The following is a 27,166-nucleotide window of genomic DNA, read 5'->3' as shown; positions in this document are numbered from 1 at the left end:
GTCCAATTTATATACTTGGCCCCAAATGACCTCATCTCAAAAATGAGAGCAAGGAGATTGCTTACCTAAAAACATAATGTGCAGCCTAAATGAGACAATGCAAAGTATTCTTTAAATACTTTATTAAGTGCTGATATAGGGAGCAAATGTCTTTATTTGTAGAAACATTCCAACCAAATATCTATGTATCAAACAACAACAAATGTATTTGAAAGATTCTGGTATCTGGATTCCATGTGGACAGAAGCATAATTTGGGGGCAATCCTTCTTACTATTTTTGCACAAAGAATAAAAGAGAGTCACTCAATGCAGTCATTCTCAGGCGTCTTTTATTCGACTTAGTATCAAATATGGAAATCAGTTTCCTGATCCATGTCGGTGGTTTTTGTCCTCTCAGTGTGTATGTTGGTGTGTTGTTTTCCCTTTTATTGTATTTTATATTATTTTATTTTATTTTATTTTATTTTGTACTGGGGATTGAACCCACTGAACCACATTTCCAGCCTGATTTTTTTTTTTTTTTTTTTTTTTTTTTGAGACAGGTTCTTGCCGAGTTGCTTAGGGCTTCACCAAGTTGCTCAGCTTTGCTTTGAATTTGTGATCCTCATGTCTCAGCCTCCTGAGCTGCTAGGATTGTAGATGTATGCCACCATGCCTGGCTTTTTTTTGTTTTTTTTTCTTTACTATTTGTTCCACATGCATTTTGGGAAAATAATATCATTTTCATATTTCATCACTGTATCACCTTATGTAGCATTGGAATAAGGAAAAATGCTCTGGAGTGAATCCTTGACAAATTTTGACTCACAATCAATTCTTCAGTAATTACATAATGCCTTTGGAAATAATCGAACATTTTTTTCCCCAGAGTTAGGAAAAATACCGTATGTAACAGAGAACTTGATATATAATGATGTGATTGCAAACATATAAAAATAGAAAGTAGCATTATAGTCTGTGAAAAGATTAAATTAAAAATTTTATTTTTGTTTGATTTTGATAAAGTTTTAGTGATTGCCATTTACTGTTAAATATAATGCTAGATGTTTTGGAGGAAAATGAACATTTCCAACTCATGGTTTGTCACTTTCCAATTGCTTGGAATGAAAAATGGCAGGTTCTGTAATACAGTAGAGGGAAAGGATTTACATGTGTGCTGGTGTTTATGTGTGTGTGTGTGTGCACGTGTGTGTGAATGTGTCAGGGAAGGGAGTTGATTAGAGAGAGCATGAGGAGGAGAGGCGTCTGTTTAAGAGTAGGGTTTTCTCAGAAAGAATATATAAGCATAATGACATCTGTAGAGAGAAATGCATGTATAAAGCATTTGGGTTTGGGGTTTAAGAGCTACAAATATGTTGGTCAGTTTTCCATTACTGTAACAAATATCTGAAATAATCTGCTTACGAAAAGAAAAATAAAATATTTTGGCCTGCAGTTTTGGAGGCCTCTGTCCATGACTGGTTGGTCTCCTTGTTTTTGGGTCTGCAGCAGGGCAGTTTCTCATGACAAGAGTAAATGGCAGAGCAAAGCAGCTCTTCTCATCACCAGGAAGCAAAGAAAAGAAGGAAGAAGACCTGGGTCCCACAATCCTCTTTGAAGGAATGCCCCAGTGTCCTAAAATATACCACTAGACCTCAACTCCTAAGAGTTCCCTGACCTTTCAAAAGCGTCATGGGCAGGAGACCAAGCCTTTGACACACAGGTCTTTGGCGGATGTTTACCTAAATCATATGAATAAAATTAAGGGCCCACACTAGGTATGATAAAAGTTGAGGTCCAAGAGGTAGGCATGCTATCATTTCTTCTCCCCTCTTTCCTTTCTATCTCATCCTTTCTCCCTTCTTTTATGTCACACCATTGAATATCTCTTATGAGCAAAACATTGCATTAGGTGTCAAGACAGACAAGGCCTTAGTTTATATAAGGAACTAGACAAAGTGAATAAGCTGTTTCAGAGCTGAATGATATTGCATGAAAAAGACAAGGAAAGGACAGATGCATATGTAAAACACTAAAAAAAATCCTATCAAAAGAAAGCAGGGCTGGGAATATAGCTCAGTTGGTAGAGTGCTTGCCCTTCATGCAGAAGGCCTTGGGTTCAATCCCCAGTGCCACTAAATAAATACATAAGTAAATAAATAAATAAATAAATAAACCTTAGAAAAAGAAAGCAGAAATTGACAAGTCTGAGTGAAGGAGACATTCAGTGTGTTTGAACATCACTCAAAAGAGTGGGGTTCAAGTTCAGGAATCAGTGGAGGAAATGTATGAGAGAGGAAATCAGAATGTATGTTACAGACCATGTGAAGATTTAGTTTTTCCTTTGGGAAATGGATGGGGTGGTTGCTCTAAAAAAATACAAGCAGGAATCGAAATCCCAGCTGTGGTGGTAGAAATATGCTCTGTGCTCTTCGATATGGTGACCTCTAGCTACCCATGGCTATTTAGCTCTTGCAAACAGCCAGTGTAACCCAGGAAGTGAAATTTTTGTTTAATTTAAATTAAATCAATTTTATATACATTCAAGAGCCACATGCAGCTTATACTGCCATAAGGGACAGGGCTGATCTAAACTGTGTTGGAAATCACCTGGAAGGGCAACGTGTGGAGAACAAAGGATAGAAGATGGGCAGAGGGGCTGTTAGAATGTTTAATATGGAGATGATGGTGTGTGAGCTAAAACAGCAAAATAAACAGGGTAGTGATCATTTACATGCGAGAAATAAAGGAAATTGGGGAGTCCAGATGAAACACAGCACACTCTTGGATCTTCTCTTGAGTTACACTGTTTTAGGTTTGTTTGTTTGTTTGGTACCAGGAAGTAAACCCAGGGGCAATCAGCCACTAAGCCATGTTCCCAGCCCTTTTCTATATTTTATTTTGAGATAGGGTCTTGCTAAAGCTGAGGCTGGTTTTGAAGTCACAATCCTCCTGCCTCAGCCTCCTGAGGTGCTGGGATTACAGGCCTGAGCCACCAAGTTCAGCACATTTCTTTTCAAATTACACAAATATTCTCTGTCTTTTGTTTCCTGTATAAAAGGCATTTCTGTGTAATTATTCAAATACACCAATTGGGACAAGAGTTTTCACCTTACTATTGGCAAAAGATAATTAAATTATTATACAAATATTTTAAGTCAGGATCTTTGGGTAGTGATGTGAACTTTACCTCTGGTGTATGCCTTTTTTCAGTGGGAGATTAAGAGTTGTGAGGACAAACTCTTCTCTCCTGAAGCCTAACCCCCTTGATGCCATTGACCTTTCCCATTAACCTTGAGTACACAGGAATCTCAACCAGTTTCCAAGGATTCCATAGGTCCACACTGACCTAAGGAGACCAGGGCAATCTGGGATTGAAGAAGAGCCTTCATTTCTCTTACATGTTAATATTTGGAGCTATTGATCATGCCAGTGATGACTTCCCTCTACATGAAAAAAGTCAAATTTGGCAGGTGCTACACAGAACAAAGAATAGAGATGATGTGAAGTGAAGAAAAGCACATTACTATATTGGAGTCTAGCTAGACCATATTCCTTATCATTATCTAGGAATTAATCTAGCATTCCTTATTACTATCTAGTAATATAGTTAATGTTTTTATTTTATCCATCCTAATTTTCAGCCTCTTTGCTAAGCCCTGGATATGAATTTCTTATTTAATTCTCCCTACAAATGGAGTCATATATATCTTTCTGACTGTCAATGTCTACATTTATATAAAAAAGGATAATATGTAGTTTTCTAAATCATGAAGTTGGTGAGACGATGTGTATAATAACCTAACTATAGTATCTGACCTATAATAAACTCTTACTAAATTTTGGGTACCTAGGAGGATGGTGGTATTTGATTAGATGTTTTTCTGATTTTGATCAGAATCATCTATAACACAGAAAAAATTTTTATGGAAAACATGTACACATGACCCCAAATAATAAAAGGGTATTGTGAAACTATATCAAAGCAGGGTTTTGGAAATGGCATAAACTTACATGTGCTTTGAAACTGTCACTGGACACTGGTGTTCATCTATCAAATCCTAAAGCTATGGTAAATGCTGAGAATTAACTGGTGGACAAGATATTGTCTGTTAATGGTTTAAAAACTAGAGATAAATTTTTATTGAAATGATGTGTTTACTTGCCTAATACCCATAATAGTAGCATGAATACAGCATTCCAGTGTTCTGCCATATGTGATTCTTTTTAGGAGATGAAAGTATTTTATAAGCCAGGCACAGTGATGCATGCCTGTAATCCCAGCAGCTCAGGAGGCTGAGGCAGGAGGATCATGAGTTCAAAGCCATCCTCAGCAAAAGTGAGATGCTACGCAACTCAGTGAGACTCTGTCTCTAACTAAAATACAAAATAGGGCTGGGGTTGTGGCTCAGTGGTCAAGTGCCCCTGAGTTCAACACCCCCTGCTTGCAACAAAAAGTATTTTATGCCCCAAATTTCCATCCTTAAAAAAATGCCTACCCCACATGCTCTCACCTGGTCATGTACATTTAAATGAGTGCAATGCCCAAGATCATGTTCTTGCTGTTAAGCAGAGGTTAGCCAGAAGTGCTGTCTCTTTCTCCAGGGAATGAAAGACCCCTTCACCATACTCTGCACACTGTGTTCCTTCTGCACCTGTTGCAAACTCTTGGCTTTGGGGAATTTGAGTATTTTCTTGTCCTTTGTATCATTAAACATATCTTCCATGTATTTGATCCTTCCTAAGGCTTTATATAAATCTTATTGTCATCTACTACAAAGCTACATAATTAAACGGATAATCTCAAACTTGATTTGTACCTGGAGGCCCATTTGAACTGCCTTTCAACTAGGGCCAGTCCATTCTCCAGAAAGCAGGCATCAGACACATGGTAGAACTAATAAGCTTTTGATGGATGGATGGAAATGGGATTTGTCCATTTTTAATATGCGATCTCTTAAATATGCAATATTATGTTTTCCTCTGCAACATTAAGTCAAATCTGATTGTCCTTTATCAAAAAGCAAGGTTGTACAGTACATTGTGTCAAACAAGAATGTAGAAATATAAGGAAAAATAAAGGCTTGGTTGAAATGACTTCCATAAATATTTGAACATCAGATAAGGATGCCAATCTTCCTTTGTCATGATGCAAAATAGGAATTTATTTTGCCCTATGAGTATAATAATGTTAGATATCATGACTTTGCCTACACTATCATCTTTGTTTCTCTCAGAATATAAGCATCATTATTTTTTCCCCTGGAGGGGACATAGATTATACCAATCACAAGGGGAAAAAAATAGCTGTTAACATTCAATTTCATCACTTATCTTTGGTTTTTTTCATCTCAAAAAAAATTTAATGCTATTTTTACCATCTTATATCTTACTTTAAATATTTTACTAATACTTAGTTAATCTTTACAGCTATTGATAATTAATAGGTTTACCATTCCACACCACACTGAAAACATTTCAGACAATTTGATTTACCACTTTGGTGTTTGCTTATGAAAGTGTGTAACAAAAATATATTTCCCTAGGAGAAGACATCATCTGCTGACCAATGTAGTGGCAACCTATGGGATCTAGACAACTAGCAATGTGAATTTATCAAATTATTTCACTGTTAGAATTCTTCTGTGTACCTATCCATGATGGAGATGCACAAGGGCTCTCTAATTCCCTTTAAGGAAAGATGCTGGACATATGTGGTCTGTAGGCAGCCTCCAGCAATCCACTGCTTGGTGTCTACCTCAGTTGTAGGGAGACCATTTCCCCATATGGAAACTGAGCAAATGGAAGTATGAAGGATCTCATTTTTACATAATTCAGGAATCGTCTGATGGGCAATACTCATTTCAAAAATACCCACTCGGTTGGGTCAAGATCTGCTGGGGCTGCATCATAGCCTGGCTCTTCCCTCTACCCATTCTGCTTCTCTCTCCTTGTTTAACTAGGTTCTGATCCCTTATCAACATCTGCTTCTAGAAAGAACAACTGTAACACATGTGTTTAATGGGAATACAAATATGTATAACCCGGTTAAGGTAACAAAGTATAAATGGGATGTATATTACAGTCTCAGACCTAACATGCGTGAACAAACGTCTACAAAATATTTTCAGTATCCCTTGTTGAACACCTACTCTCATACTGGATAATACACGTTAGAGTTTAACATACATACTACAGTAAATACATTCTAAGTGAGATTTGGTTTCAAGCCATCTCATGCTTTCAGATATAGAAATGAGAGAAATGTTACTGAAATCAGAGAATTTGCCAAGGCTTGGAAATTTACAAACTAGGATTTGGTTAAGGCTGTCTCTAGCTTCAGTCCCCAAACCCCCATATAACAGCTATCACTGAGGTCTGTAGAAGGGAAGACACAGGTAAGGAAACAGGGTTTTATCATAAATCCATGAAAGAAAAAGGTAAATTCCCCTGTCAAAGCAAGTAAACATCACAATATTTGTTAGGATACCCCTTTGCAGCCTGTATGGTAGTTATGAGGATTTTCCCCAGAGTTAAATAGAGAAGCCAGATTTGGTTGCCATACTTAACATTAAGTATGAGCCTTCAAGGGTCAGATGGTTACTAAGGTTCTCAGGCACCTGTGAAGACTATCACTTCCCATCACATGTAGCTGTATTTTAATACAAAGAATTTATTTGACTGCTAAAGTTTCAAAAATTATTTTAAGGATCTTGATAGAGTTTGAGTAAAACTTTAGACATGGGAGGAAACTTGTCAAATTACTGATGGAAATCCGCATTTCCATTAGTTTAGCGTAGGGGTTGACAAACTTGTTATAAATTAAGTATTTTAGGTTTTGCCCATCACATTGTCTCTGTCACACCTACTCAACTCTAGACCTGTAAGGCATTAAAGAATGAGGATGGTTGTGTTTCAATTTTAAAAAGCAAGCAGTCAAGATTTCTTCCACAAGCTGATCCCAGAGTGTATATAAATGTAGTCAGATTATTAACTAATAGCACTAGATCCTTCAGTGTGCTCTTTGGGAAGGAAAGATAAAGAAGGAATTTATATAGCCTTTAAAAGAGGTACTGTTCATTCACCCATTTATTAATTGGGTTATTTGTCCAATTAATAAAGGGGCAAGTTAACTGATCAGAGACTTCTCAAAAGAAGAAATACAGATGGTCAACAAATACATGAAAAAAATGTTGAACATTGTTAGCAATTTGGGAAATGCAAATCAAAACTACACTGATAGGCTCCAGATCTGTCCATTTGCTGTCAAATGTCATAAAGTCATTCTTTATGGATCTGCAGACTATCAAGTTAAGTGAAATAAGCCAGTACCCAAAAGCCAAAGGTCAAATGTTTCCTCTGGTAAGTTGAAGCTAACCCACGATAAAGAGAGGTGAAGGGAAGAAGAGAAGTTCAGTAGATTAGGCAATGGGGAACGGAGGCAAGGGAGGAGCCACAGGAAAAGGAAAGACAGTGGAATGAGTCTGACACAATTTTCCCATGTACATAATATGAAACAACACAGTGAATTCCACCATCATGTACATCCATAAGCATGGGATCCTAACTAGAATAAGATATATTTCATGGTTGTATAATTATATAAAAATGGATTCTACTATCATGCATATCTAAAAAGAACCAATTAAAAAATATGCTGATATTGCATTTCATTCCATTCACAATGGCTGCCAACAAGAACACCAATAATAATAAATGCTAGAGAGGATGTGAAGGAACAGGAACACTTTTGCACTGTTGATGGGACTGTAAGTTCATATAACTACTATGGAAATCAGTATGGAGGCCCCTCAAAAGACTAGGCATGGAATCACCATATGACTAGGCTATACCACTTCTTGGTATTTACTCTGAAGAACTACAGTCATCACACTACAGTGATACATCAATACCCATGTTTATAGCAGTACAATTCACAATAGCCAAACTATGGAACCAGCCTCGGTGTCTATCAATGGATGGATGGATGGATGAAAAAAATGTGATATATATAATGAAGTTCCATTCCAGGCATAAAGAAAAATGAAATTGTGGCATTTGCAGGAAAATGGATCAAACTGGAGACCATCTTGTCAAGTATAAAAAGTCAACACAGAAGGTTAAGAGTTGTGTATTTTCTCTCATATGTAGAAGCAAGAGAGGAAAACAAAAAATAAGGTGGGGGTGAATCTCCTAAAAATCAGAGAGAGATCAGTAGAGGAAAGGGTCCAAAGGCTGGAAGGCAGGAAAGGAGGTGGGAAATGCTGGGGAGTGATATTGGCCAAATTATATTGTTATATTGTGTTCATGTACAAATATGTAACAGCAAATCCCATCAATTTGTACAACAATAATACACCAATAAAAAATGTGGTTTTTACCAAAAGATAAAGTTTGCTAAGATCAAATGTGATTTTATTTCTGATGTTGAATGCATCAGAATCTACAGCACAGATCAGCATAGGAGCCAGAGTGTCACCCTGACAAAAGCACAGCCCTCTCTGTGCTCGAGATGTCCTGCAAAGCAAAATAGGAGTTGATTGTCTAAAGGCACTGCTCACATTCTCTTCTTCTTAGTGCACTGCACCTTAGAAAATTAACTTCCTGGGGAGGTCCTAGAGCAGAGAAAAGAGTTCAAACTGATCGAGACACCATATCTTTAGCCCCAATAGTGTTTCTTATAGCAGTGTTGGGGAAATGCTGCCCTTGGAGAAAGGCAGTGTATATCTATTTTTCAAATTTAGCAGGAATAAATGCACTTTTATATGATAAAAAATGTTTTGCTAAACACTGGTTTGCAGTCTCTATATGGAAAATTTATAGGAAGATACAATTCTGAGTCAACTGCAAGTGAAGATGCTATTTAGAGCCACACATAATAAAATAAACCCCTTAGTTATGAATCAGTTATTATATTTCACCGAACTCCAACTGTTTCTTTCTCACTGCTTAATTTCATTCTAGCTTTTGTTATTATGCCTAAAGAAACCATTTTAACATTTTCTCGCATGCACTTTGAGAATCAAAAATTCCATCTACAAGTTTTCAGCTTTTTGCCTCTAATTGCTCCAGTGGTTGCTCTAACGCCTTTAATAAATAATATTACCCCAGTTCCACAAGTCCCAGAATTCTAAGGCCCCTGCATATTATTTATCATTCATCCAAGGAGAAAAAGGAATCTCTGTCTACCCAAAGGATAGTATTGAGAAGGAGAGAGAAGGAAATGAGGGGAGAGAGAATGCAGAATCAGAGAAGATAGAAACACAGTCCAACCTCCATATTCATATCAGTTTCTCTATAGTGTGAGATAGTTCCATTTTAATATATTGGAAATTTGTGGCTATTTTTATTCAAATTTAATTAGTAAACCTTTCCCTCCATGTGACTCAAAAGCTCCATAATATATCATTTTCATATATTAAAGGTGTGTGTGTATATATATATATGTGTGTGTATATATATGTATATATATATATATTATACCTTTACACACACACACACACCCCTTCATTATATTCATATCATTTTCATGTATTAAAGGTAGTTAGATGGAACTGTGAAGGGCTTGGGTTTCCCATGTGCATTCATCCAGCCTCCTTATTATGGAATAAGACCAGGAAAGCAAAGCCTGTGTGATTATAAAGATTACCTGGATAATTGTGGTTCAACTTGTCCAACTGAATATATAAATTAAAATAGGAATGAATGAATAAATGAATTAACATGAATGAATGAATGACTATGGTAATATATGGCATTGTTTATGAATTAATTCTAGAATGCTAGTTGAATTATGTGTAGTGAGTTATTTGAAATAATATTGGAAGAGTTGATATTTTTGAATTGGGAGTTTTCATTATGAAAAATACCAGTGTCCTAAACTCCTTGTATATTGCTATTTGTAATTATTTTTTAAATTGATGCAGTTGCTTTGAGAACAACATGGAGGCTCCTCAAACAATTAAAAACAGGATCTGGCAATCCAATTTCTGGGCACTTATTTAAATGGACTGAAATCAGGATCTTCAAAAGATGTTAGCACTCCCATGTTCATGAAATGTTATTTACCACAGCTGGAGTGTGGAATCAAATTAAATGTCTGTTAACTGATAAGGGGATAAATAAAATGTGGACTGTAGATACAGTGGAATATTATTCCACCTGAACAAAAGAAAGAAATCCTGCAATATGCCCCGATATGGCTGAGCATTGGGTACGTTGTGTAAAGTGAAGATTCCACCTATATGATGTACCTAAAGCAGTCAGAGAATCAGAAAGAAGACTGATATCAGTCAGGAGTGAGAGGGGACATGGGGGATTGCCAACTAACAAGTAGAGTTTTAGTTGACAAAGTGAATAATTTCTAGACATCTGTTGACAACATTGTGCCTATAGGTAATAATACTCTATTGGGCACGTGAAATCCTTTAAGGGAGTAAATCTCAGATTCTAAGTGTTCTTACACACACACACACACACACACACACACACACACACACATACAGTCCTTGCCAAAAACATAAATTATTTTTAGACTGTGGAAGAAATTAATCAATGCAAAGCCTTCAGCCCAAATTAACATTAAGTTGTATGTAATAGGAAAAATTTCAACTGTAGCTTCATTGGAAATCATGACTACAAGGAGTGTTTTCATGAAAACAGTTCATTAACAGTCAGCCTGGTAACTCAGATGAATTATAAAAATGCCAGAATACCAGGCAGAGAGAAATGATGCAAGGCTCTTGTGTTGAGTGGGCACTTACACTTGAGAGGGACCAGGACAACAGAATACTGTGGCCACCACAATCATATGTCAACCTCTTGTTTTGATTTCTAAATGACTGTCTTCCTTTCCTACTTTATTTAAACAACTCATTTAATCTTATTTAAGGTGAATTTTCTGAAAGAAATAGGAAGTGACCACCTTATAAACAGCCAGATGCAATCTCAACCATGGTGATACCAAAACATGCTTGAAATAAATATATTAAGGGGGCTAAAGTGCCATAGTAATTTGCATGAAAGCCTCAATTTATTTTTAAAACCTACTCTGTGCTTGAAATTTTTAACTGAAATATAAATAATTTGTTGCAGAGAACATTATTTTCACATGTCTGTCACAAAGTATGGGCTCAGTAAATATCAGCTGTCTTTATCCTACTCTCACTCAAGATTCTATAAACTAGTAGAGAAGGCAACATATTAGTGGTTAATGGTAATAAGAAGCTTGGATTTAAACCTTGCCTTCACATCCCTCTGCTTTATCTCCATGCACAGGCAAATTTTCCATTAATAGCTTCAGATTTCTTTTCCAAAAAAACTGAAATCATCCTAACCATTTTCCAGTGTCTGCAGGGAATAATACATAATAAATAGAACTATACCTGATTCATCAAATGAAAATACCATGGTTTCTGCATTAAACTTCTAGATCATAATATGATTCACGGCCAATAGTAACAACCTGTCCAAAGTAGCTGGACAGATGAGCAAGGAATACACAGCCATATTTAGTTAACTCTGCAGAACTGATTTATTTTTCTTCTTTTCTGTTATGTATGCTGGATTTGATGAGGCTATTTAGAGAATGACGTTTATTATTCAAATACATTATTCCTTTGAAACAATAATAAGGTGTGTAGACAAGATGGTATTACAAAGATGAGGGGAAAAGAAAGGAACTGTGTCATACAGGTAGAGAAAAACATTGTGTTACAGAAAATAAATTTAAGAAAAATCAGTTCTAGAATTTGGTTTGGAGTGTTCCCCAAAGTTCTTGTGTTAAAGATTTGCTCATCAGCCTTAGTCACTATTGGAAAGTGGTAGAACATTTAGAAGGTAGGGACTCATGCTAAGTTAGGTCATTGGAGCAGGCCCTTTAAGGGATATTGAGACCATGGTCACTTCTGGTATCTCTCTTTTTGCTTCCTGAATACCATGAGGTGACCAACCTCTTCAGTCATACCCTTCTGCCATAATGTACTTTGCCACCATAGGCACAGAACAATGTGACCAAAACCTCTGAGACCAGGAGACCAGATGAACCTTTCCTATTTTAAGTTGATTTTATCAGGTACTTTGTCACAGTGACAGAAAGCTGACTCCCACATCCAGATCCACTCTTAACCATTTGTGTAACATTGAGCAAGATAATTTCTATCCTCAGTTTCCTCATTTTTTAAATGGGGGTATGGCTATACATAATATCTCAGAGAGGAGTTAGAGAATAAACTTAGTATATTAGTACAGTCCCTGACACATATTAAGAATTCATTGGTTAACAATATTTACATCAGTAGCAGGGACACATTAGATTAAATAATATTAATTATTATACTAGTTAGCAGAGAGCTTAACAAAAAAATAGATCATTCTTTATACAGTTAGCCACTTTTAGTAGAACAATTCTTGGCTAAAATGAGCATGAGGTTTTTAATTTACATTTAAAATGTAAAGTTGTTGGTGGTTTACCTTTTATTAACTGGTAATTCTAATAGCTACAACACATTATTTAATAGCTTCATTTAATCGTTTCAGTAATCCCGTGAGAAAGATGTTATAATCCCATATCAATGAGGAAACGGAACCTCAGAGAATTCCAGGGATGAACAGTCTGATGGGAAAGCACACGTGATACAGTGTGAAACTCTGCCTAAGCTAAAATGCATCATTTTTAAAATAATTTAAACAACTTTATTCTATATTACTCAGAGGCATATAGAATTGCAGAAATAAGCAAATACTTAATTAATGTTCTTGTGTAGGGTAAAGATAAGACAATGGATTTTGCTTTATGTCACTGTCCATTTTTCCCTGGAAGGGAATTTACAGACATACAGATACAGATACAGATATAGAGACAGGTGCATGAATTCTAAAATGTATGATATTTCTAACTAGACAATGCGCTCTCAGAAGAATCTCATAGAAGCTGACCAACCTGTAAATGGCTGTATGTTATATCAGGGCAGTTACCCACAGTAAATACCTCTGTCTTGCTGGATGGAAAAGCAAATACTATCGTAAAACATAAATATGTTCTTGTGAGCACATGAAATATAATAATCCTAAAGAGAAAATAATGTATACCTGTTACCCTACATTTCTCTGAATATCTGTGTCTTCTAGTTGTGTTTTAAAAGGATAAATAGCTGTCAATCCATCTGCTAGGCTCATAAGGAACTATGCATTGCTCTGGCTAGTCAGGAAATTTGATTTTCTACAGAAATTAACCAGTTGTGCATAGACAGGGGAAAGCTGCTCTCTGTTCAGCAACCATTGGGGAAGGGGTTTTAGCAACACAGAACAGATGCTGAAAAGTGCAGCTGGCAATTGCTATGTTCTCATGTCATGGAGTCAGTCCACCTCATATCAGGACTGCATGGGGAGCACCATCTGACTGTCACATCAAAGACCATTGTAAATGCTTTGAAACAGCAACATCCCTTCTTTGTATGAAACTATAGATGTCTAGGAGCTAGTACTTGCCTGACATCTATCAGAAGCACAGATATGTCTGTGTCACCAATTTATACTTTATCTGTCCATCTCTTCCTGGTAACACAGTCTCAAATCTCACTTAGTTTGTCTGAAAATGAAATACTTCTAAGCCAGATGGTTGTTGCTGACCAGCCTCTAGCTCCCTCTATACACAACCCTCTCCAAACAGTGACAATAGCAAAAGTAGTAGTAACAAGGAAGTACAAGAAGAATAATGGCTTGATTCCCTGTGTACTGGAATTATGATCAGTAAGTCTCCATTTATTTTTCAATTGAATGGATAGATCATTCATTAAATAAGCAAAAGCATGTGGGATTTTATGAGCCTGGTTTTAACCCAGTTCTGCCAATTCACCATGGCATGAAAAACTCCTCAGACCTCACCTCTAACTGATGAAGAACATGCCTATGCACAGCAGGTCATGAATAAGTGGAACCATGGACTCCATGTTTGGAGTGTGTCTGTAATCACCCCAATATCTGAACCCCTATTATTCCTCAGGACTTGTGGCTTGGCATCTCCCTGAGTCTTTATGTGCTCCTCGCTGCCAAGAGTAGAAACCTTGTCAAATTGAAGGCTAAAACTAGCCCCAGACTGATTTCTCAGTTGAACCAATCTTGTTTACTTCCTTTAGAGTCTATCTCATGCTTGGAGATGGATGTAAAACGAGTAACAATTTTTCCTCTTTCTGTGTTCCTTTCAGAGAAAATATAGAAATACAAAAAAAAGGCATATTCGTTTATTTAAAATATCACTATCCCCATGTATAAAAATATCACTGTCCCTCTACATAAAAGAATTCCATCATAAAGTCATTTCTTAACTTTACTAGAGATTCAGAAAATAGATGCCCATGTAAATTTGTTTTTCTGAATACTTCTTGCCTTTCCACTTAATATTTGACACTTCAGAGATACAATTCCCTTAGCCAAATAAGGGGCACTGTTTATGTCTACAGTATGTGGAATTCCTCTAAACCTGAGAATGATCCCTGGGCCTTTCCTCATCTTCTCAGTTTTATCTTCCCTGGGAATGCATTCTTCTTCAGGAAGTTTATTTGAATCCCTGTGGGATGTACTATAATTTATCATCCTAAATTTGAAACTCTTGTGTTAAAAGAGTATTCTGGATATTAAAATATTTCCCCTATGTTAAAATTCAAGTTATTGGGGAAACTGACTAATCTGCAGGTTTTCTCTCAGCCTCTTGGATTTAGACCTTTGTGAGTAATGAGAATTTAATACATTTATTAAAAAGTGAATAAATAAAACTTCCAGAAAATTCATTGTCTAGAGTTCCCCTGAATAAAGTAGTTGGAAGAATAGTCTATCCTAGATATTTGTGACTTAGAAATTGAAAGTTGGGTGTGTGTTGATATCTAACATATAGATTTATTGAATGATTCCTTAAAATCCTATTCTTCTACCTGGTTCATCCTCTCTCTCTCTCTGTCTCTCTCTCTCTCTCTCTCTCTCTCTCTCTCCCTCCATCCATCCAATAAAATTAAGACAATATTTGAAATTTACACTCAAACATCATTAGCCGACACTTCATCCTTGGAGACCAGCATACAAAGTATATAGATTTTTTTAGTATGTATTTGAAAGGAAGCTTTTAGCTTGAGTACCTGTACTGTCATTTGGGTGATTGGCAAAAGAGAAAAGATATTTACAGTTCAGCAGAAAAAAGAAAATAGGATTGAGCCTCATTTCTTTAAAATAAAGACAGAAAAGCTTTAATAAATGATTATTTCTCATTCTGCAAAATGTTTCTGAGCAGGAAAAATGTAAACAAAAGACAATTTCAAAGTGATAGAAAAAGATTTTTGTCTAAAAGATATGCTGACCAAACAGAAATGCCCATGAACTGAGAAGAAGCTAATTTCAAAGCCAAACACCAAACAGAAATAAGATAGGAACCTCTGAGTGCGTTGACAAAGCAGTTTCATGCCTCTAAATTCTAATATATAATTCACTATAACTGTTGAAGAAGACAAATGAGCTTTTGCAATGCTAAACATAATAAAACAAAAAATATAAAAGATTCACCTGAATGCACTGCAAAATACTTGGGATTTTGCATTTTCATTAAGTTTTCCAAGAACTGGAATAGGTTGATTAATTTTGACATTTCTGGTATCAGACATCTTATGAAGCTCTTAGTAGGCACACACTTCAATTTGCATATACACCCATATACACATGCACACCGACACACATGGAGAGTATGTGTTGACAGAAATTCCTTTGTCACATCATCCTAAACTCAAAGGCAGTCACTCAGAATGTGTACCCAGTCACATTTTGTAATGATTTGCTTGTCATTTGAAGTAGTCACTATTTCATTTAAAAGAGAAATACCTTATAGGACTGGATGTGATATCAGGGTCACGAGCAGTCACTTGCCCAATCACAGAGTTCAGAGCAGCATTTTCATGAACTTCCAGGAGGTAAGTCGGTGAAGAGAAGACAGGAGGCTCATCTGCATCCTCCACGACAATTTTAACCGTTGCTGTATCTTTAAAGGGCCCCCTGCTGCTGAAACGCGGGTCAATATGGACATTGGCTGCCTCTACCTTCAGAGTATAGGATTTCTTGGTCTCAAAGTCCAGAGGCTGTTAAGAAATGACAAAGATGAATGCTTCACTAATGACCACAGCAGCAAGAACAAATGAGTATAATGCTGATGGATGAAACTTATGTGCATTTAAGCCCATTTGTGAGTCTTAATGGGATCACTCTCCATTCCTCCAGATTCAACCTGTAAATTTTACAGGCATTTATTGATATCTGTTTATTATACAAGCTCAGTGAATCTAATCTCCTATTGTTTTGTTTTGTTTTGCTCATTTCACTTGGAATTCGCAAAATATTCACAGTCATGAATTCTGCCATCAAAATTTCACTTCAGAGTCATAATAAAATTTTACTGGTGATAGCATGACCTGCATACTAATCAGTCAGTTAATCAGGCCTCTGCTGGTAGGAGATAAGGCAGCATTCAACACAATCTCTATCTGGGAAGAATATTTTATCAATTCTGCAACAGTGTGTGAAATGTAAAGAACTAGAAATAATCATTGTTTAGTCCAAGGAGACATTTTAAAGCATAATTTAGCACTAATCCTCACAAAGAGTGTTTCCTTATTTTATTTCCAAAGCATCACTACTCTACTGATTATATAGTTAAAGTGAGGTTTATTATTTTTAGGGCATTGTGCAAAGGTCTTTATTGTAAGTGGTGTGCTATGAAGCAGGTGGGCATATAAAGAAAAATCTAGGCAGATACAAGCCTAGTTGTGTTTATATTTAAAAGACAGAAAGTGAGTGTAGTATAAATAGAACTTTGAGTGTGCACCCACCAACCACTTAAAAAATGTGCAATTGCTTCACTCTACCATTACTGAAAATATTTCTGACATATTAACACTTCATTTCTTATCAGTTCAAGAGACTTTTGTCACTGACCTAGTACATACAGGGAGGTAAAAGAATTTAGTCCTTTTAAATACACCAGAGATCTGTCTGCATCAGAACCATTATAGCCCAATTCTTGGCAACTTATAATACTCCAGATTTCAAGAATGCAAGACTGTCAAGATTCAAGGAGATAGTTACGTCTGCATAACAATTTCTCATAAGAAACAGAACTTTAAATCTGCAATGCAGATTTTTAAAAAATAAGAAGCTGGAACACAAACTACCATCAGGGAAGTCTTTCAGAACTCTGATGCAAGCTTAAATATATATTCTTACTTAAAATTTTTGTTTTGATTTTTATATTTGAATTCAGATCTAATAGGATTTACCTTTTTTCCCCAATATTTGCTAGTAAACAATGCAAACACTCACTTCCCTGTTGATTCTGAAATTACTAGGCACAAGTATATATGTAGGAATGTATGATTCAGCATCAGCATATTCACAATTTGTCAATCATCCCTACTGTAACAATTTTCAATTTCAAGGTCTTTGTAAAAAATGTTCAATATAATAGATTCTATTGTTAATTTTTAAATTTTATTTTTTATTGACAATAATTCTGTACAGTTATGGGATACCATGTTATGTTTTGACCTAATGTTTATATAATGGAAAGGTTCATTCAAACTAATTAACATATCTATCACATCACTAATTGTTTTCAGGTTTTGTGGGGAGAGAGAAGAATATTAAAAACCTGGCAATTTTGAAGTACACAATACATCATTATTAACTGTGGTCATTGTGTTGTACTATAGGCCATTCAACATTTTATTCCTCCAGTCTAGTTGAGAGATTAGACTCTTTGTTCAGTATCTTCCATTTTTCCATCCCTCCTACTCTCCCAAACCTTAGCCTCTGCTAAGTCCCCAGGTCTTCTCCCCAGGATTGCCCAGAGAATTTCTGCAATCACTCATAGAGGGACTGTTGGTGCATGAAAGGAAAAGTGGGAACGCCTGCACCTTGTTCCCTGATTTGCTTCAGTGATAAGTACAGACCAGAAGTCTTCCATGCAAGGAGGGCCAGATGCTTAGCTCACATAACTATGGTGCACCTAAATATATCCTAGTGTCATCAGATAAATTAGATGGACCATGAATTGTAAACTATGACTCCTTACACATTGTTCTCCAAAGTAAAATACATGTGTCAAGGTGTCAAGGCACAGAGTACATGCTTCCAATTTTATGAATAACAGTGGCTTAAAAAAAAAAAAAAACATAGGAAACAGCTAATGTTTCAGTTTATAAAATGGACCCACCTTTTGACCCAGTTATCCCACTCCTCAGTTTATAACCAAAGGACCTAAAATCAGCAAACTACAGTAACACAGCCACATCGATGTTTATAGCAGCTCAGTTCACAATAGCTAGATTGTGGAACCAACCTAGATGCCCCTCAACAGATAAATGGATAAAGAAACTCTGGTATATATACACAATGGAATACTATTCAGCCATAAAGAAGAATAATATTATGGCATTTGCAAATAAATGGATGGAATTGGAGAATATCATGCTAAGTGAAATAAGCCAATCCCCAAAAACCAAAGGCCGAATGTTTTCCCTGATAAGTGGAGGATGATATATAATGGGGGCGGGGGTGGGGAATGAGAGAATAATTGGGGAACTTTAGAATATGTAGAAGAAAATGAGAGGGAGGGGGGTACGAAAAATGGTGGAATGAGACAAACATCATTGCCCTATGTACATGTATGATTACACGAATGGTGTGAATCTGCATTGTGTACAACTGTAGAAACGAAATTATATACCCCCTTTGTGTACAATGAATCAAAATGCACTCTAGAAAAAAGTAAAAGCCAAATAAAAATAATATAAAAATAAAAAATATAAAAAAAGCACCTTATGGCAACAAAGGATAGCAGTTAATAATAACAATAAAAACTACATTAGGAAATGCTAACCAAAGACAATGTGACTCTGGATCATTCAGTAATTGACTCAAGTGTAATTATACTAAGCTCCATTTCAAATATGAGTTTTTAAATATTTTGCAACTCTGAATATGAAACTGAAGTCAAGATCCTGGTCTGAAGACAGTGTTGGTCAACAGAAAGTGAAAATAAATGCACCCATTTTTTTTCCTCAAATTAATTTTTAACATATTTTATAGAAAAATATACCCTGAAAAGTCCATGTTTCTATGGTTAATGACACTTCTCTGGGAAATTTTAAGAGAAGGATCATTGGGAATAATAGATCTTTGTAACATAAAAAAATCACATAGTAAATCATATCAATGACATGCTGATCAAGACAGAGGGGAAAATTATTGGCTCCCAACAGTAAATCCCCGGATACCTTCTCATTCATCTGTTAAAAATTTAGCATGACCTACTTCATGACAAAGACAGGTAGAATGATATTCAACAAAGTTGTGATGAGGATAAGAATATGTTTTCCTCACAATGCTTTGTGCTCATAAAATAATGAACTATGTTTTATACATTCCTTATGAATGTATATTTTATGATAAGTAATACAAATGGAAAAATGAAAGAAATTTTTCACATATACCAGGAGCAACAGGTTGCTGGCAAAAGCAATCTCACATTGTCAAAGTCCAGATTCAGGACATTTTTTTCTCTAATGGTAGCCCTACCCCTAAATTAAACCAAAATGGAGCTTTATTTCATTTCCAATAAAGATTGGACTTTTAACCCAGTTTGGAGCAGCCAGTAATAGCAGGGTTGGCCTTCTCCTTAGAGCTCCAGAGCTGGTCAGGATATCTGAACCTAAATGTTCTGCCTGTCTTTGGGTTTCCTGAAAGTTCAGCTTTCAATAAAGACTTGGGGAAAATCTCAATATAGTTTGGAGGGTATTTTAAACAGCAGCAGTACAGAAATGGGAGAGTTATACAGGGAAAGACTAAAAGCTATTGAACTTGTCACCACTGTGGGGCAACTGAGACTTGCTTCCACTGAGAATACTCTTAGCAAACATTAAGCAATATACCTTAGAATACTAACTGCCCATCAATTTTTGTTCCCCATTGGTTGAGAGTTCCCTTCTGGGCATTGACTTTCTTTAATAGCTGGAGTGCCCTGTTCAAAGACTGAGTCAAATTTAGCTTTCCCCAAGCTCTCGTGGCTTAGGAAATATCACTGAGGCATAGACAAGGAGGGAAATAACAAATAAGATGGGAGACCAGCACCATCATGGTAGCTGTTTACCAGAGCTTTAGCTGAAATGTGAAGTGGACCCAACAGATTAGAGGTGCTAAAAGGATCCTAATAGTCATCGTGTTTTACAGCAAAAAGTCAAATGCCTACCAGCTCTAAGATTCTGTCAGTCCACTCAAATCCAACAAATTTCAAAGCTCAGATTTATAGGTGATATGTTAAAGATGAGCAAAACCTTCCTTAGCTTACCTTTCTCAGTCGTATAATGCCGTCCTGGGCCTGGGCATCAGAGGTGATTTCAAAGAGTGCGGTTCCATCTCCATCAATGATATCATATGATGACTGTGCATTTTCACCAATATCCTGGTCGTTGGCCTTGACCCTTCCTATTGCAGTGCCAAGAACCACATCTTCTGGTACTGAGAAGTGATACAGACCTTAGAAAAGAGTAGAAATACTCAGTGCTGCACAAATTCTAGAAAGGAAGCCATGCACTTCTTCACTTAGCAGATATGTGTTAGGTGCTTTCTTTGTTCTGGACATTCCTGCAGATGCTACCAAGTAAGTGATGGAAAAGATGAAAATATCCCCTCACCTTGTGAAACATATAATATTTTAAATAAATCAGAGGCAAATATTTCCCAGAGTAGTGAACTCTCTTTGCAAGATTCTTCTGAGATATGGGATTTGTTCAACCATGTTTATCAGGTATGTATTTGGAGCAGCTATATCAGAATATTAGTGAGTCTAGGAGAACGTTCCTTCCAATTTGCTGTATAATCACATTGACTGCCTGTGGGAATATTCATTGTTGCCCAACATAAAATATTAAGTTAATTTCAGCTCAGAAAGATGCGATGTGTAACATACTGAAAGTCACTTTTGAACTTACTTTTATATTTACAGACTTGTAGACCGTTTTTGATAAAATCCAATTACTAAACTTCTGCTGTGCCCTGCAGCAAGCTGTTCAGACACAAGAAACACTCCTCCTGTTACTAATGTCCTCATTGCTCTGAAGACGAAAATGCTACCTTCAAAACTCCCTAGGCAAAATACAATTACAGTGTATTTTCATTTTCCTATGGGAACAGTAAAACATGTCTAATTAGTGGCATTTGTCCTATTTTTATTCAAATGGCTTTCATTGTGATGTTGTTGTCACTCACTTTCATTGGTAGCCTATAAACTGATGGTGCTCCAAACACAATCCCTGGTCATTACCACTTTAGATCACACCTGCCCTACATCTAACTGCCAGCTCCTGCATTTCTTTGCCTGAGGGATTCCTCTGGCCTTCAGATTCCATTTTGTCCACTGCTTGTCAGACTGGAACTACCAGAGCACAATGCCCCTGCAGAAGCAGCCCTCAAAGACTCACAGGAGGTAGTATATAAAATCCTAGGACTTTCCATTTTTCCTTTTCTTTTCTTTCTTTCCAATAGGCCAGATTTCCTCCATGAGCTAAAGCTCCATTTACACATACTGGTAGCTCTTTGGATTGTGCACATACTTGGTCTCTTTATCCTCCTCTCTCTCTTTTCCCCACTGCAGCTTAATGGAGCCATCTATAAGTTCAATTACTTATAACCAAATTCTTATCTCAGTATCTGTTTCTGGAGAAGTGAAACTCAGGCAACCAGAAAGTTTTAGACAACCACAACAAGGAGCAAATAAACATCCAATGGACTATGAACCCAAAAGGAAAAATTAAATCTGGAGAACATCACCAAATTCTAGTGTAAATTCCATCATGGAATTCCTTGTATAAACTAAGGCTCATTTTGCCCAATATAACAAGATTGGTTTAGTTGATGAGTAAAGTTTCTTCAAGCACTAATACCCTTTCTCTTAATGATGAAATAAAAATATCTCTTAGAATCATGAAGTTATGGGACTGAGGAAGAAAAACATTTTCCAAATGGTTTTACCATAAGTAGGCACTGAAAATCATCTTGTGGAACACAAGTCTCCCAATTTGGTCATAATTGGTGTAATGATTCCATTGCTTTCAAACTTTATATTCCAGGTAAGCTTGGAGATGATCCCTTTAGGTATGCTTATTAAGTAAATAAGCCAGCCAGGTGCCTCACCTTGCTGCCAGACCTACATCAGGGAGCATTGTGAAACCAAGCAAATGGAGCATTCCTTTATCCATTCGATCCTGCTCATTCTCATCATCTCTATCAGTGTGATCATACTTAATAGTTATTACTGCTAAGAAAGGGACTTCTTTTGAAACTTATCTGCCACTGTTGAATTGAGATAATCATTTTCTGAGAAAGAAGAATTGCACATTACACCATTAACTGTAATGGCAACTGAATAAGGAACAAAAGACTGGGGGAAAGGCAAGGGGAAGGTGCTCTCCACTTCAATAATTTCTTTTAAAAGGGTTGCATTATTGTCTAATTTATGAATGGCAAGATGTAAAAGTTCTAACATTTTTAATGAAAATGCATCTCTATTCTTTTTGCTTTGGAATTCCTTCATATAAATTCTCAAATGTACATCAAATGTGTCATTTGCAAACTCCATCCCTTTCTCCTGTCTCTTCTCTCTTCTCTTTTCTTTTCAAAGAACAATCCTCCTGTGATGTTTCCTTTTCCAGTAAAAAGCACCTGTGGGCGTCTAATTTCTAATATCACAAATAGGATAACCCACTTTCCTTAACTGAAAAAGCAATCAATCATTAGACTTTCCCCATGATTAACTCTGAAGTATTGACCACACCTATACTTTACTCCATCACTTCCACTACTACTGCCCTTGCCTGCAGAGCTACCATAATTGTTTGCATGAATATTTGCAAATATCCTTTTAACTGGGTACTGTGTGCAGAAAACATTGGAGGAAGGCCAGATTTTATTTTTTTCTGATTTTCCTTGAGATAAACTTTCACTTGAATCAAAATCTTTCAATGAATTTTCACTGATCTTAGAATAAAGTTTGTGGTATGTAAACTGACCCACAAATCCAAGTCTAGCTAATTCCTGTCTACACTAATTCTCCCTGTTGCCACATTCTCACACTGGTCCTTCTAACTCCAGCTATCACAAAATCCTTTCTGTTTCCATACAAGGTCATATGCCCACTTTCCACTCAGATGTTCAGTGCAGCTTTATTCACAGTTGCCAAGACAGAGAAGCAAACTAAGTGACCACTGGTGGAAGGCTGGTTAAAAAAGTTGCAGTGCATATATACAATAGAATATTATTCAGCTTTAAAAAAGGATATCTTGCCACTAATGACAACATGGATCAGCCTAGAGGACATTAAGTCAAATAAGCCAGGAAGATTAAAAAAAAAAAAATACTGTCTAATCTCACATATGGAATCTTAAAAAAGTGTATAAATATCCACAGTACTCAAAAACATCTTTTAGCTACAATGTCCATTCTCCTTCCCCTGATTTTGTATGTTCTAGCTGGTTTCATCTTGTTCCAGTTAATCCTATTCATTCTTCATATCTCAATTTGAGAGTTCTCATGTCAGAAAGACCTTGCTGACTCATTCCTCTATGTCACATTACTTGGATAAATGCTCAAACAAAAAACCAGTGTCTCAGGAGAGTATAAGAAAGTTGGAAAATAGTGATTATCTTCCTAATTCACTGAGTTGGCTACCTATAGTGATATTGGGGTTGCTCAGGCAAAGCACAGCCTCAGCTATAAGAATAGAGCCAGTCATGGGTATTGTCCCTCCCAGTGGCATAAAGGAGGCGTACATGGGTGGCAGCAAGTTTACAGTGTGTTTGCCTTCCCCAACACAGACACTGGGCATTTAGTTTCTTTTATACAGCAACAGAAATAGTAATTGATCAATATCTTAGTGGTATTTTCATCATTATCTCAAGCTCATTCTAAATCTCAGTTATATACTACACACTTGATATTTGGAAATGTCCCCAATGTTCTTGAATTTGATAAAATGGAGATAGATTTGGTATGCAGGACAGTTGTTCCGTGTGGAGGGATATTTTTTCATACTATGTAAATTAAGTACTCAATGTGTGCTATTGGTTTTCAGAATGTCACTGAAAATTATAATATAAATTCAAGTGGCAATATCATATTTATATTCCCAACTAGTGCAGGAAATCAACTTACTCTGTGCAAATTTGGGAGGATTGTCATTTACATCAGTAAGGGTTACTGTGAGTGTTGTGGTCCCAGACAGGCCACCAGAGTGTCCACCCATATCTTTGGCTTGGATAACAACCAGGTACTCCTCCTTGGCTTCTCTGTCCATGTTGGGAAGGGCAGTTTTTATAATAGCTGAGGGAGAAAAAAGGAAGACTTTCAGGTGCAGTGCATTCCACAATGTATGCAACACACACAAACACACTCAAGTGCTTATATCACATGCTCACTCGGATATTTTCCATTTCCTGTTGACATTTAACTGATCTCTATGAAACCAACACTGAGAAAGATTGTAGTCAGAGATGTCTATGGATAACTTGGGAAAGCACATTTTATAATGCATCCAAAAGAACTTGTGAAAATATACATTAGAAAGTAAACTGCCTAACAAATTAAATTATAAATCATATTATAGCCTCTTTCCACCAAGGAAAACCCTGGAAGTGAAAGAATTCTACAATTTATCATAGACCCCAGTTCCCCTACAAGATGAGTGAATAGACAAATAGCTTAAAGGCTCTAAGGTTAAAGATAAATTATTCTGAAGCTACAAATACATTAGAAAGATGAAAGAAATAAAAGCATTATTAGAATCAACTCAGATGCATAAAACGTCAATAAGAACTAATATACTCAAGTTTCCAAATGTTAAGGTACTATTGAATTACATTTATGTTTTAATGACTTAGGTGTATCTTCTACTATAAATATAAAACATTGTAAAGCACAGGAAGCTATATAAAAGAGAAAAGCAAGTAAAACAAAATCAATCAAATAAGATAAAATTATCCATGCTAAAATTTTAGAGTTTTTTTTTTTTTTCTGATTTATTTTCAGGCTTCCTGTGGGTCTCTGTTTCACTAGTTATTTAACATTCTAGTTAAGGATTTGAAATTTGCTTATATAACCCAGAAGTTATTTTGAAAATCTTTATTTAGCTCTCTTTCTATGGCCACACCTTCTTTTTTTCATTGATAAATATTTCTGACATTCTGATATACATAATTATAAAGCCATTACGTGCATACACACACAATGTGCATACATGCATGGAAACATTCAACCACAAACATGAGCATGATAAGACATTTTCCTGAAGTTGTTCTTTCCTAACAATGGAAGTTTTTGTGAACCAGTACACAATAGTGCACATCAGTACTTCTTACACCTGCACAATTTTTCATTTTATGAATATGCTACAAGTAACTTAAGCATTTCCCAATTCCCACATTGATGGATATGCCAGTTATTTCATTTTTCCCATCTTGAGCACCTATAAGATATATTATCATGAATATATTTTCTACATTCTAACTTTGTGTCCTAAGGTGTCAACCCATGTTATTAAATGCCCATAATAAAAATATTATGACTAGCCCAGTATATTCCTATCAAATAGATGTGTATTATATCTCTGGTTCAAGTGAAAGAAAGCTATCAAAATTAAAGACAGTATCCTTCCCTTACACTAGCCCCAGAGACACCATAAATGTTCAATTCAAATTGAAGATAAGGTACTCTTTTGGCCACTTCTGAAACTATAATACTATACATGTGGTGCGCTTGTGTGTGTGTGTGTGTGTGTGTGTGTGTGTGTGTTTTGGACATGTATGCTCTAATTAAATCATCTGTCTGTAAAAGGTTTTTATGGAGATCAAGTTCCTGAATCTGAGCAGTAAGTAAGGTGCAAGAGTGATCAGGGAAATCTATTCCACCCAGTCCCTGAGCAGGCTCTGGGAAGAACTCTGAGTTCTTATTGCTTTATTAGACCTTGATGCCACTTTCCTATCAAGATTCACCAGACAACACTCAGTTTGATACCCTGGTTTATTTGGGAACATTTACAGTAATTAATGATAACTTTAAATATATTTGTTTCAGGATTTGATCATATCAATACAATTTAGAGATTGTACCTATATGGTTAAAAACAAAACAAAAATAGTAAAAGTAGAAATACTGCAACAATTCAGACTTAAAGGACTGTAAAGCATTGTTGAGGGGAAAATAGACACGCAAAAAACACCTACAAAAAAAATGAAAAAAATAAAAAAAAAACACCTACAATGACCACAAAATCTCATCATTAATATGCTGAGACACCAAGGTAACTATTCTGCTGTGAATTTGTATTTTCTTAACCCAGGATATATTCATCATGGACTCAACTTATGAATGGTAATAAAGTTTAGGTAGCACTGTATTCTAAGGTTATCACCCACTGAAGCTATACATTGGACTTTGGAATTTGACATAGATTTTCTAATAATCACGGGAAAATGATATAATAATATCACAGGAAAATAATAAGGTAGTGATATTTTTCAATAAAGTTAACAGGGTCAGATCCATCCATAAGACCTCTAAGTTTATTTGAGTAGAAGAATGCCTGCAACTTCCTCAGAGTCAGAGCAGATTAAAATGTATTGTTCTCATCATTTTTATGTATATTGTAAGGCTAAAAAAAACCCACTTCATTTGTGATGTTACTCAGACACTTGGGATTGAAATAGTTTTGCGGCTAGACTCAAAATAGCATACCTTGTTTAGTGTTGAGTTCTATCAGAATGGGAGTGAGGTATCACAGTGGAGGGCCCTGATTATCAAATAGGACAAGAAATGCCACATGGGTCTCTGCCAGGTACAGAATTTCTCTATGTACTCCAGCCTTGAGATGTGCAGTTTAATGCCACCTAAGTTTCCCCTATGCTGACAAATTTGAATCCCCTTATGAAGGAAGGTTCCTTTATAACTGAAGTTAAACAAGTTTGGTTTCTTATTCTCACACTTAATAGCTTCATGAGCATTGAAAACAATTAGGAGACCCACCAGGACTCAGTATTCCATCCTGTCTAATGAAGAGTATAGCCAGCTTTTCATGGTAGGCATTCTAAAATTATGTAAGTTAATTTC

The 27,166-nt window shown here is 36.1% G+C and overlaps 1 protein-coding gene across 7 annotated transcripts in view; it reads right to left on the bottom strand.

The window, feature by feature from the left end:
• The window catches only part of CDH8 (cadherin 8), a 350,895-nt gene that overhangs the window by 131,384 nt on the left and 192,345 nt on the right, over positions 1–27,166 (bottom strand). For all 7 annotated transcript variants that reach the window (XM_079118021.1, XM_079118016.1, XM_079118019.1 and 4 more), the window contains 3 exons: positions 24,218–24,385; positions 20,358–20,545; positions 15,842–16,095 (listed from right to left, as the gene is read on the bottom strand). In XM_079118021.1, coding sequence (XP_078974147.1) covers positions 15,842–16,095; positions 20,358–20,545; positions 24,218–24,385 — 610 coding nt within the window. The remainder of the gene's footprint in view (positions 1–15,841; positions 16,096–20,357; positions 20,546–24,217; positions 24,386–27,166) is intronic.

The sequence above is a fragment of the Sciurus vulgaris genome (assembly GCF_902686455.1).
Source record: "Sciurus vulgaris genome assembly, chromosome: 17".
Lineage (NCBI taxonomy): Eukaryota > Metazoa > Chordata > Mammalia > Rodentia > Sciuridae > Sciurus > Sciurus vulgaris.
This window is presented reverse-complemented; position numbering and strand designations above follow the sequence as displayed.